Consider the following 13,689-nt stretch of genomic DNA (forward strand, 5'->3'; position numbering starts at 1 on the left):
ATGCGAGGAAACTGCATTGTTAGTGGGATCTAGTGATCTTTAGCTACTCCCTGAATGTCTAAACATTCCTCAATTCAGATACACTCTTTTTTTACTCATTACACTCTCAGTTTTGAAATGAGTATTTGAGGGCAATTCCACATAAGGTACTTTTATTAGAAAATGAAGGGAGAAGGAAGCCACAAAAATTTATTTCATTACATAGATGGGTTAATTTAAAGCTAATTATATTTTGTACTTCTCAAACAAGGGAGGGTCGGACGTTTTCTAGTCAAGTCAAAATATTACAAGTCCTTACATCATATACATCAATTTCCAACCTAACATATGGGAAAGATTACGATAAAGCCATAATAAACTAAGAAAGAGGAGGAAAAACATTATATTCTTGATCTCTGATTTTTCTCCTGGTTTCTGTTCTAGTTTTGTGATGGATGACCATCATATTATTACTTGCAACATAGAAGATATTGACAAAGCACCATCTTGGATTATGTTTGTTTACACTGGAGTCAGGTTTTGACTTAGAGGGAGGAAAGTTAATGTTCTCAAACGCCACTGTCTTCCCACCCTCTTTTCAAACAGACGCTATGCATATAAAAGTTAAAATAAAGATAAATTATGAACACATGAGTTGCTAACTTAAATCTTAGCTGCAATCTTAAAATACATTTACTAATGAGCAAGATTAGCTGAATACTTCTGAAAAATTATAATTATTCTTCAACAGGTAACTAGTATCTAAAACATATTCTTGTTTAAAAAACTACCTGTTGAAACCATTAAGACGAATGAGACTTCCAGAAACATGTCTACACACTGCAAAAATAACACATCTTGGTTGGATTGTACTAAGAATTCTTCAAGCAATTTCAGCAAAGTATATGTGTGTGTGTGTGTGTGTGTGTGTGTATGCACGAAGCTTGAAACTTCAGCCTGATGATGGTGAATGTGATTTCACCGAAACGTCGCATAGACATGCAAAATATTACACAGGGCAAAACCCGAACTCAGAACAAGATTTGGAAATTTCTGGCGACGTTTCGACGAGGTCTCACTGATCATCTTCAGAACAATCTACATATATATATATGTGTGTGTGTGTGTGTGTGTGTGTGTCAAATGTTTTTTATATATATATATATATGTAGATTGTGCTGAGTTCGGGTTTTTCCCCGTGTAATATTTTGCAAAACCCGAACTCAGACCAATCTGCATACATATATGTATGTATGTATGTATGTATGTATGTGTATATATATATATATATATATAGATCTATCCTAGTCTCCCTTAATTTTCAAATTCAGCTTAAACATGTGACATATATATATATATATATATATATATATATATATATATATATATATATATATGACGGTCTTGGTATATATCTGGTTTCTTCCCGTGTAGGATTTAGAAATTTCTGGCGACGTTTTGACGACCTCATTGTAAATATGGATATTCCATATTTACAACAGCACGAAGCTTGGAACTTCAGCCTGATGATGGTGAATGTGATTTCACCGAAACGATTGTTCTGAGTTCGGGTTTTGCCCTGTGTAATATTTTGCATGTCTATGCGACGTTTCGGTGAAATCACATTCACCATCATCAGGCGTGAAAATCTACGAAAACAAATATATATATATATACTGTATATATAAAGAGAGAGAGAGAGAGAGAGGAGGGGGGAGGGAGGGAGAGAGAGGCAACAGCCATAATCTCTCAATCTATCTATCTATCTATCTATCTATCTATCTATCTATCTATCTATCCATCCATCTAATCAGCAGCCACTTTTTAATGCTTCCATTAAAGTTACGATTTCTCAAAACTGAGTGTAAAATAGCTGAGAAGGGCAACCTAAATATGTTTAAATAGTGTTTGTTTTATTGAGTAATTTTCAAGAACTCTCATAATGAACATAGATTTTGTATGGTTTACATATTTGCTGTGTTTGACTTCTAATACCAAATGCTATTAATCCTTAAAGAAAATAAATATGAGAAAAGGAAACTTCTGATTGGATGTATTGCATCTTTTTTCCTTTTGTTGTTTAAACGTTTCAAATTTCAGTTTCTTTCTCACTGTAAAAATCTGTTAGCTTTTTTTCCAGTTTCTGTCGTTATCAAAATTGATAGTTATTTTAAAATTTTTACACTAAAATTTGCTTTTTAACTTGTATGTATTTACAATGAAATGTTGTAGTCATTTCTCCGGATGTATTTCTTTGCAATCCTGCCTAAAATGCATAGCTTTCGGAAGGAATTTCCCTAGCGTGGAAAGGTTTGCAGTCAAGAACTATATAAGCTCTGCAATGATCCCTGTGATCCTAAGAGAAAATATACTAGCAGCTCTAAAATTACTCCAATTAAGTCAATGCAATGGCTGTTGAAATCTCTTTAAGGTACAGAGAGGTAAAACAACACATACAGTATTACAGTGATACCTCAACTTACAAACGCCTCGTCATACAAACTTTTCGAGATACAAACCAAGGGTTTAAGATTTTTTTTGCCTCTTCTTACAAACTATTTTCACCTTACAAACCCACCGCCACTGCTGGGATGCCCCGCCTCCGGACTTCTGTTGCCAGTGAACCACCCATTTTTGCGCTGCTGGGATTCCCCTGCTGGGATTCCCCTGCAGCATCATAAAAACACGGAAGTCCGGAGGTGGGGTTTCCCATGGAGGGGAGCCTCAGGGGAATCCCAGCAGCACAAAAACGGGGGCTTCAGCTGGCAAAAGGGGTGAATTTTGGGCTTGCACGCATTAATCTCTTTTCCATTGATTCTTATGGGAAACATTGTTTCGTCTTACAAACTTTTCACCTTATGAACCTCATCCCGGAACCAATTAAGTTTGTAAGACAAGGTATCACTGTATTTGTTTTTCCTGTCCAAGGCTAACAATTTTGAATGGGGTGTAGGGAGTGATTTTAAATTACAGAAGACAGTGAGGAACTGATTAAAACTTCAATTCCATCAAGTATCTCACCCCCAGGTTATTTTTCCTCTTAAACAACAGAAAACGTTCTTAAGAGATCCAAGCAGAATTATGTCCCATCACTTCTAACGGTCTTTAATGAACATCTGGATGTCAAATAAATTGTATTCCTAACATGTTACAAACATAACCTCAAATCTTTTAAATATATGTAAATATGTAAACAGTGCACAAGACTCAATCCTGGACTTCTTAAAGTTCGATGCGATAAAGTTCTCAGAGACTTGTACATTACAGGTTTAGGCCCTAAAATGAAGGTAGCAGGACGTGCCAGGATTTTGGTGAAATGCAAGATCAGGTGCCTATTTCAAAACCAAGTTTCCGAAAAATTGTCTTGGTCACCGAAAACTTCCCTGCACATGTGGGAATTTTCTTGGTGAAGGGGGTATTCAGACCCTGCCACCAAGCTCACTTTTCTTTTCCGAGAGACGAATGGCTTTCCGGAAGGAAGACTTTCATATTTTGTTAGGTATTGCCTGCAAAAAAAAATAGTAATGACATGATTATAGTGTATAATACAATTTATTAATTTAAATTGTAACTAGATGGGTGGGCATTGGATTTGGTATTATGTACTGTACTGTTTTTTATTATTGTTGTGAGCCGCCCCGAGTTTGCGGAGAGGGGCGGCATATAAATCCAATAAACCTAAACCATTATAAAGCCCTTCATGGCACCGGGCCTTCTCTGTGGCGACCCCAGCGCTTTGGAACCAACTCCCCCCAGAGATTAGAATTGCCCCCACCCTCCTCGCCTTTCGTAAACTTCTTAAAACCCACCTCTGCCCTCAGGCATGGGGGGACTGAGATATTCTTTCCCCCTAGGCCTTTACAATTTACGCATGGTATGTTTGCATGTATGGTTGGTTTTATAATAAGGGTTTTTTAGTTGTTTTAGTATTGGATTGTTACATGCTGTTTTTATCATTGTTGTTAGCCGCCCCAAGTCTACGGAGAGGGGCGGCATACAAATCCAAGGAAGAAAGAAAGAAAGAAAGAAAGAAAGAAAGAAAGAAAGAAAGAAAGAAAGAAAGAAAGAAAGAAAGAAAGAAAGAAAGAAAGATTTTTAGTTGTTCCCTACCTAAATGGACTTTCGGTTTTATCCATCTGCATACAGACTAAAAATGGGTATTGTGAAAATTTCACAGTGGTGACAAAATCCAACGTTGCTTCGATTTCAGAAGTGGTTTCCAGGCCAGCCTTCACAAACATAGCATCCACAACGAAGTGACCAACCATAGCTCCAGCTCCCCTGAAACAAAAATGAGGGGGGGGGAGGGGACACAAAGGGTCAAAAATTGAATGGTATTATATTGGAATAATATCTCCTCCAACTGAAAAGTTTTAGACAAACTGTTTGGTATCTTGCAGAATGCAGCTGCGAGAGCTATCATGGGCTTTCCTAAATACGCCCATGTCACACCAACACTCCGCAGTCTGCATTGGTTGCCGATCAGTTTCCGGTCACAATTCAAAGTGTTGGTTATGACCTATAAAGCCCTTCATGGCACCGGACCAGAATATCTAGGTCCCTGCTAACTCTGTTAACATCTGTATTGCCATACAAACCATGTAAACACCACTTGCAAGTTGACAATCAAATGGAGGAAATTTTCATTTCATCTTCATCAGTTTGCAATTGATATTGGGAGGCACGTTTCGTGCAAGTACTCTTTCAACCAAGGATCGACGTTTCTAAAGTGTTTTAAAATTGCCTACCCTTAACTAAATTCAAAATCCCTCCTGTTGATGATGACATTTAATATCTCCATCAAGAAGTAAATTAGATGTCTTACCGGTTTTTAACTTTTGTTATGGATTCTCTGTACCAAAGGCTGAATTCCATTCCTCCCGATACATCAATAGTCATACCTCCCTTGAATTCAGCATTGCAAATCAGCCCAGATTGCAGCTGGATAGCCTAAGAACAAAAAAAGAACATTCATTCATTCATTCATTCATTCATTCATTCATTCATTCATTTGGATTTCTAAGCCGCCCTTCTCCAAGAAATATAATATTGCTTCCTTATCTAGTACATGTTCAAATTAGTAATGTTTTAGGAGGATAAGGCGACACAATCTGAAGTTAGTTGGGGGAAAGATCAAAAGCAACGTGAGAAAATATTATTTGACTGAAAGAGTAGTAGATCCTTGGAACAAACTTCCAGCAGACGTGGTAGATAAATCCACAGTAACTGAATTTAAACATGCCTGGGATAAACATATATCCATCCTAAGATAAAATACAGAAACTAGTATAAGGGCAGACTATTATTATTATTTATTATTATTTATTGGATTTGTATGCCGCCCCTCTCCGCAGACTCGGGGCGGCTAACAACAGCAGTAAAACAGTACAACAAGATGGACCATGAGGTCTTTTTGTGCCGTCAGACTTCTATGTTTCTATGATAACAAATACTTTCTGTCTCTAGCACTTTGTCTCTCTTTTTGAGTTTTCCCTTTGGTGTAAGCAAAAATATCTCCACTCCATGCAGCTAGGCTACCCAACCAATTGAGATTCGAGAACAGAAAGTCCATAGATGAAGCTTAGATTGTAGGGCAGCTACGCAGAGAGACACTTCAAAGTACATTATTTTAATATAACAAAAACTGTTCTTGAGACAGTAGTTTCATGTTGCACAGAAACGAAACATCAATTCCCTCAGCACTATTCATGCAACTTCCTTTTTGATATTTTTGGTCCAGACCAGTGGTTCTCAAAGTGTCTTCAGAAGGTCCACGAAGCCAAATAAATATTTCAAATAATAAATATTGTAAAAACGTTATTACTACAAGCATACATTTGGAGTAAAAATGTCACATACAACTAGAATATAGGTTTCCAGTACATACATTTCACAGTACATACCTGTGAGAAATCCAACAGAAGGATGAGCCCTTTCACTACATTCATGGGTTCTCCAGTGGCTGAGAACATCTTAGACATTAAATCACTATATCCTTGGAAAAAGGTAACTGGACGGAGTTGAACATCAAGCATGATTGCTGACAAACCAGCAAAGGAGTCAAGATTTTCTTCTCCTTCATCTGCAGATGCAGCTATAATAGATTCCAAACCTTGAGCTTCAATTATCACCTAAAAGAAAGCAAGAATACAAGGGACATGGGTCCAGATAATCCACCTTCTCCAAGGATGGAAAAATGAACAAAGGAAGCTTAGAGCACACAGATTTGGGTTCAACCTGAAACATCACCACTCAAACATCTGGATGATGAGCAGGACCTTTACCACGTAATGAATGAAGAGGACAATAGTAAGCTGTTCATCTTCCAAACTGCTTTCATGATTAGAAGAGAAATATTATGGGTGCATAAGGTTTACAGCAATTCTAAACCATTGGCACAAAAAGCATGATCTGATTTAATTTGATTCCATGGTCAATTTGTAATGACTCGATCAAAAAGAGCACGCTAGGCTCTTTTCTGATGTTTTTATTTTAATAGTGCATGAGACATACCTGGCTAGCATGAAGTTGGGCAAATTTGTTGAAAAGAAAGATATTCATGTTGCTTCTCCTTAAGATACCGGAACCAGAGTACAGTATATCCAGGCTGTATGTAGATGATAGAACTTGGCCACCTTAATTAAACAGAGTTACATGTTGTAGTTGCAATTTTGACAAAACAATCAAGAAATGCTAATCTAATATTAATTTTGATCATCACATACGTGTTAGGTAGCCAGAGAAGGCCGAAGAAGAACCCATTTTTGAAAATCGGTCATAGTTATGAATCAATATGTCCTTCAGGACTCTACGGATCATTTTGCTGAAAAACAAAAAGAATATTTCTATTGGAGAAGAAAACATTTCCCCTCTACAATAAAATACCAGAGATACATCTTAGTAATAGCCTTTCATATAGAATTATTTGACATGAAACCCATACTGACAACCTTCTTTTGAGATAAAGATAGTGTAATTTGTTTAAGAAATTAATCTGATTAAAGAGATATGGTTATTTGCTGAAAGGTGCACTAAAATAACCTCACTCTTACAAACTCCTATTTTTCTGCATACGTCATTGTCATCAATTGCTGGCTCAAATTCTATAGTTCAGCCTATATGAGAATTGTACTTACATTGAGTAATTTTTCTGTAGTGTAAATCTATTTTCTCTGTTACCGTAAATTACATAGAGCCCATGTTTACAATGAAACACAAACTTGCCAGCCACATTTAAGAGTAATGTATTCTGTCAAATATATCCTATTTTGTTACTATCATGTAAACCCCAAATTTGGTTAATTTTTTAAACCCGTCATAGTCATCAAACACAATCTTTATTCTATCAGATAACTGAGTTAACATTTAGAACTAAGGAGAAATTTCCTGACAGTCAGAACGGTTGCCTCCAGAAGTTGTGAATGCCCCAACACTGGAAGTTTTTAAGCAGATGTTGTATGTTTAAGCAGATCTGTCTGAAATAGTGTAGGGTCTGCTGCCTCCAAGGTCCCTTCCAACTCTGTTGTTGTTGTTGTTATTGTTGTTGTTGTTATTATTATTATTATTATTATTATTATTATTCGGATAGGAGTCTTCGGAGAGGGACAGCATACAAATCTAAATAATAATAATAATAATAATAATAATAATAATAATAATAATAATAATAATAATAATAATGGAGAAGCCGCTAGAGAAATTAGTGAAATACGAAGATCTAAAAATCGAGCTGCAGTGCCAAAGAATCTCAGCGGACATTTGAAAACCATCGGAATTGACAGGATCTCCACATGTGAATTGCAAAAGGCCGCTTTACTGGGATCAGCAAACATAATTCGCCGCTACATCACGCAGTCTTAGGTGCTTGGGAAGCGCCCGACTGGTGATGAAATACGAAATCCAGCATAGTGATCTCGTTTGCTGTGTTGTATTGACATAATAATAATAATAATAATAATAATAATAATAATAATAATAATAACAACAACAACAACATTATTATTATTATTATTATTATGTCAATACAACACAGCAAACGAGATCACTATAACATTATTATTATTATTATTTATTTATTTATTTATTTATTTATTGGATTTGTATGCCGCCCCTCTCCAGAGACTCGGGGCGGCTAACAGCGACAATAAAACAGTGTACAATAGTAATTTGGTATTGATGATTAAAAATCAATTAATATAAAAACCAAACATACATACATACATACCATGCATAGAATTGTAAAGGCCTAGGGGGAAAGAGGATCTCAATTCCCCCATGCCTGGCGGCAGAGGTGGGTTTTAAGTTGTTTACGAAAGGCAAGGATTATTATTATTATTATTATTATTATTATTATTATTATTATTATTATTATTATTATTATTATTACATTTTTCAAGCCTTAATGTGGATGTTTTAAAAAAATTCTGTTGACTAAAGCCATGTTAACTTTTGTATAGTCATATACCTCCCGCTCCTACTACAACCACCACAACAGCAAAACAAGATAAGATAAAAATCTCCAGCTTGAGCAGGGGATTGAACCTTCTAACTCTGTTATTCTGTTAACAAAGGAACAGAAATACTAGCCAGTGCGGTTTTAAGCTCTCACTGTGATCTTTTTATCCCAGTACGAATGTGACAGAGGTCGTGTGAATCCCATTGTACAAGAGTAATATTTGTGGAGCAGTTCTATCGCGGCATGGCTACACAAATAACAATGATACTTGATATACCTGGCAGGCATTTCAAAACGTAGCATGTCTTGGACTAGGGAAAGCATATACTTATTCATTTCCAGTGGCAGCTCTCCAATGGAGAGGAGGAGGTTTTTAACTTCCATGAAGGAAGGATTGCTCTTGAAGATAATAGCAGCAGCTGTCGTCCGTACAGTCTTCTCGTGAACTTTATAATTCTGGTGGTAAATCCTGTTCATGGTTTTTTTCACCTGGTGGAAATATAATCTGGTCAATTCCACTGAATAGCTGATAGAAGAAAAGAAAGGAAAGAAAATATATTACCTATACAGTAAATGAGACTAGATAGCTTTTTATTTTTAACTTCAGATACTATACCTTCTGTGTACTGGGATGGCATCAAAATTCAAATAATTGTATCAGGATCAATAGCTATCAAGGAATTTAACCTATTGTCCCCAGTTCTCTCAAACTGGAGAAAGAAAATCGTGAATTTTTGTGGTGGTAGACAATATCATAATACAGTGTTCCCTCGATTTTCATGGGGGATGCATTCCGAGACCGCCCGCGAAAGTCGAATTTCCACGAAGTAGAGATGCAGAAGTAAATACACTATTTTTGGCTATGAACAGTATCACAAGCCTTCCCTTAGCACTTTAAACCCCTAAATTGCAATTTCACATTCCTTTAGCAACCATTTAGATTATTACTCACCCTGTTTATTTATTAAAGTTTATTAAAAAAATATTTATTAAAGGCAAACAAAAGTTTGGCAATGACATATGACGTCATCGGGTGGGGAAAACCATGGTATAGGGAAAAAACCCATGAAGTATTTTTTAATTAATATTTTTCAAAAACCGTGGTATAGACTTTTCGCGAAGTTTGAACCCGCGAAAATTGAGGGAACACTGTATTATAGATCATGCATCAAACTTCAAAGCTATGAGGTTAATTTCTAGAAAACCTAGTAATATGAGTCCCAGATCCCATTTCTTTTTCACCTTTATATAGAACTTCATCTTAGATAATACAATATAACCCCACCTCTAGACTTCCGTGTTTTTGTGATGCTGCAGGAGAATCCCAGCAGGGGAATCCCAGCAGCACAAAAACGGGTGCTTCGCTTGGCAACGGAAGTCTGGAGGTGGGGTTTCCCAGCAAGGAGAGTCTCAGCAAAATTGCAGCATCGCAAAAACATGGAAGTCCATGTTTCCCATGGAGGGGAGCCTCAGGGGAATCCCAGCAGCGCAAAAACGGGCGCTTCACTGGCAACAGAAGTCTGGAGGCGGGGCATCCCAGTGGCGGCGGCTTGGGTTTGTATGGTGAAAATAGTTTGGAAGAAGGGGCAAAAAAATCTTAAACCCCAGGTTTGTATCTTGAAAAGTTTGTATGACGAGGGGTTTGTAAGACGAGGTATCACTGTATTTGTATTTACAACTTCTCTCTCTAAATCAGTATTTATCAATTATTTTCTGTTATGCCCCCCCCCCTAGAAAGAAGTAAACATTTTGCGCGCCCCCCCAACTCTCTGCTGGGACAACTGCTTGCAATATTCAGCATGTTTTTGCTGAAAAAACTCAAGCGGCTTATCAGCACGACTGTGGTGCAATGCGTTTAAGTGACGCCTTAATTTATTTGGCTTCATGCTGTCCGCTGCCAACATTGTTAGACACAGTAAACATATTGTTCTTTCCTCGTCTCTCACTGTAGTCACAGTGAAACCAAGCGCTACATAGACTTCGTTGTATTTCCTCATCTTAGCTTTTGGGATACTTACGTTTGCCTAATTATCTTTGTCTCTCTCCTCCTTTCTTTCCATCCCTGTTAAATATTTTTTCATGGTGTCTCTTTAGGGTTTGTTATACGCACTTCGTATCTCCTACTCTGTACTGTGTGCTACTGTTTGGTGCAAAAAGCCCCTATTCCCCACGGCAAAAAAAACATGTTCCCTGGAGTCACACTTCCGCTGCCATTGCTCCACACCTTCTCCCCCATTATTTGAGAAGTACTGCTCTAAATGAAGGACATTTAGCTTCTGCTCTGGAAATCTCACACCACTTGCCAGAGCTTACAAAACGTTCGCCAGACCCATCCTAGAATACATTAACACCCTTGAAAATGTCCAAAGATACTTCACCAGAAGAGCCCTTCACTCCTCCACTCGAAACAGAAGACCCTACGAGATTAGACTTTCAATCCTGGGCCTAGAAAGCTTAGAACTAAGACGCCTTAAACAAGATCTAAGTATTGCCCACAAGATCATATGCTGCAACGTCCTGCCTGTCGGCGACTACTTCAGCTTCAACCACAACAACACAAGAGCACACAACAGATTTAAACTCAATATTAACCGCTTCAAATTTGACTGTAAAAAATATGACTTCAGTAACCGAGTTGTCGAAGCGTGGAACTCATTACCGGACTCCATAGTGTCATCCCCAAACCCCCAACACTTTACCCTTAGATTATCCCTGGTTGACCTCTCCAGATTCCTAAGAGGTCAGTAAGGGGTGAGTACAAGTGCACTAGAGTGCCTTCCGTCCCCTGTCCTATTGCTCTCCTATATCTCCTATATCTTTCTTCTATTCCTATATCTCTTCTTCTATTCCTTCATTGATATGTTCTATTCCTACATCTTCTCTTTTATTCTTTCTTAGATATATTTTACTATGAGTATCTTCTCTATAACCTTCATCATGTATTTTACTATATGTCTACCCACTAAAACTCTCATTGTGTATTGGACAAAATAAATAAATAAAAATAAATAAAAATAAATCATTATCCAATGCACCTAAGAATCCTCATGTACTTTTTATTTACCTCGGTGGTTATGGCTGGATGATCATATCTCTGTAGAGCAGTAACAGCAATGTTGCTGATAGGACCTTCTCCCGACTCAGCGAATTTTAGCAGGACAGGGACAGCTTCTGGCAAAATGGCATTTTTCAGGGCCAAGAGGAACATCTTCACATCACCAGCTTTGTCTGCTCTGTTCAAGCCTTGGAATATCAGTTTCTTGGCTTCCACAACAGCCTGGAAAGAATCCACCCCTCTATATTAATAGTGCACCAAAGGGAACCTTAGGGGAAACCTACTGTAGTGAAATGAAGAGAAAACTAGGGATCAAGAACAATATATGAGAAGTCCTCACCTTATGACCACAATTGAGCCCAAAATGTATGTTGCTAAGCAAGACAGTTGTTAAGGGAGTTGTTTCCCATTTTATAACTTTTCTTGCCACAATTATTTTATTTTATTTTATTTTATTTTATTTTTTATTCATTCATTCATTCATTCATTCATTTATTTATTTATTTATTTATTTGTTTGTTTGTTTGTTTGTTTGTTTATTTATAGTGTTGGTTATGACCTATAAAGCCCTTCATGGCATCGGATCAGAATATCTCCGGGACCGTCTTCTGCCGCACAAATCCCAGTGACCGGTTAGGTCCCACAGAGTTGGCCTTCTCCGGGTCCCGTCGACTAAACAATGTCGTTTGGCGGGACCCAGGGGAAGAGCCTTCTCTGTGGCGGCCCCGACCCTCTGGAACCAGCTCCCCCCAGAGATTAGCACTGCTCCCACCCTCCTTGCCTTTCGCAAACTTCTTAAAACCCACCTCTGCCGTCAGGCATGGGGGAATTAAGACCCTCTTCACCCTAGGCCTTTACAATTCTATGCATGGTATGTATGTATGTATGTATGTTTGGTTTTTTTATATTAATGGGCTTTTAATTATTTCTAACATCAGACTACTATTGTACACTGCTTTATTGTTGCTGTTAGCCGCCCCGAGTCTCCGGAGAGGGGCGGCATACAAATCCAATCAATCAATATAAAAATAAAAATAAAAATAAAAATAAATATAAAAATATAAAAATATAAAAATATAAAAATATAAAAATATAAAAATATAAAAATATAAAAATATAAAAATATAAAAATATAAAAATATAAAAATATAAAAATATAAAAATATAAAAATATAAAAATATAAAAATATAAAAATATAAAAATATAAAAATATAAAAATATAAAAATATAAAAATATAAAAATATAAAAATATAAAAATATAAAAATATAAAAATATAAAAATATAAAAATATAAAAATATAAAAATATAAAAATATAAAAATATAAAAATATAAAAATATAAAAATATAAAAATATAAAAATATAAAAATATAAAAATATAAAAATATAAAAATATAAAAATATAAAAATATAAAAATATAAAAATATAAAAATATAAAAATATAAAAATATAAAAATATAAAAATATAAAAATATAAAAATATAAAAATATAAAAATATAAAAATATAAAAATATAAAAATATAAAAATATAAAAATATAAAAATATAAAAATATAAAAATATAAAAATATAAAAATATAAAAATATAAAAATATAAAAATATAAAAATATAAAAATATAAAAATATAAAAATATAAAAATATAAAAATATAAAAATATAAAAATATAAAAATATAAAAATATAAAAATATAAAAATATAAAAATATAAAAATATAAAAATATAAAAATATAAAAATATAAAAATATAAAAATATAAAAATATAAAAATATAAAAAAATAAAAAAATAAAAAAATAAAAATAAAAATGGCAAAATCTCTTTGCAGAGGTTGAAGTGATCTTCTGTAGAGGGTTTTGGAAATTACTCCGAGAGCCACATGTGGTTTGCAGATTGTCTAATTTGGGATGGGAGTAGAGGAGGTGAAGCGAGCATCTGTGAGCTATTTTTAGAGCAAAATACTATTGTGGCTGCTACATGGGGCCTTTTATATATAGCCGAGAGAGCATTCCATTGTACTCTGCAGTATATGGAAGTGACATGCTCCCTCACCCAGTGACCATTCTTGATGAATAACCCTATAGCAATAGTCAAGCAAAGAAAACAGAAAGCAGAAGAGAATAAGGAGGAGAGATAATAAAGGAGTCAGGAAAACAACACAAGGATTATTATAGAATGTAGCTGCGAGAGCCATCATGGG

At 35.6% G+C, this 13,689-nt stretch overlaps 1 protein-coding gene across 1 annotated transcript in view; it reads right to left on the reverse strand.

Annotated features, from left to right (window-relative positions):
• Positions 1 to 3,068: 3,068 nt before the first annotated feature.
• The window catches only part of MTTP (microsomal triglyceride transfer protein), a 47,067-nt gene continuing 36,446 nt past the window's right edge, over positions 3,069 to 13,689 (reverse strand). The window contains exons 11-18 of the mRNA XM_070757973.1: positions 11,499 to 11,711; positions 8,712 to 8,923; positions 6,705 to 6,802; positions 6,493 to 6,614; positions 5,883 to 6,110; positions 4,805 to 4,929; positions 4,090 to 4,260; positions 3,069 to 3,485 (exon numbers count right to left, since the gene is read on the reverse strand). Coding sequence (XP_070614074.1) covers positions 3,317 to 3,485; positions 4,090 to 4,260; positions 4,805 to 4,929; positions 5,883 to 6,110; positions 6,493 to 6,614; positions 6,705 to 6,802; positions 8,712 to 8,923; positions 11,499 to 11,711 — 1,338 coding nt within the window. The 3' untranslated portion in view covers positions 3,069 to 3,316. The remainder of the gene's footprint in view (positions 3,486 to 4,089; positions 4,261 to 4,804; positions 4,930 to 5,882; positions 6,111 to 6,492; positions 6,615 to 6,704; positions 6,803 to 8,711; positions 8,924 to 11,498; positions 11,712 to 13,689) is intronic.

The sequence above is a fragment of the Erythrolamprus reginae genome, chromosome 7 (genome assembly GCF_031021105.1).
Source record: "Erythrolamprus reginae isolate rEryReg1 chromosome 7, rEryReg1.hap1, whole genome shotgun sequence".
Classification (NCBI taxonomy): domain Eukaryota; kingdom Metazoa; phylum Chordata; class Lepidosauria; order Squamata; family Dipsadidae; genus Erythrolamprus; species Erythrolamprus reginae.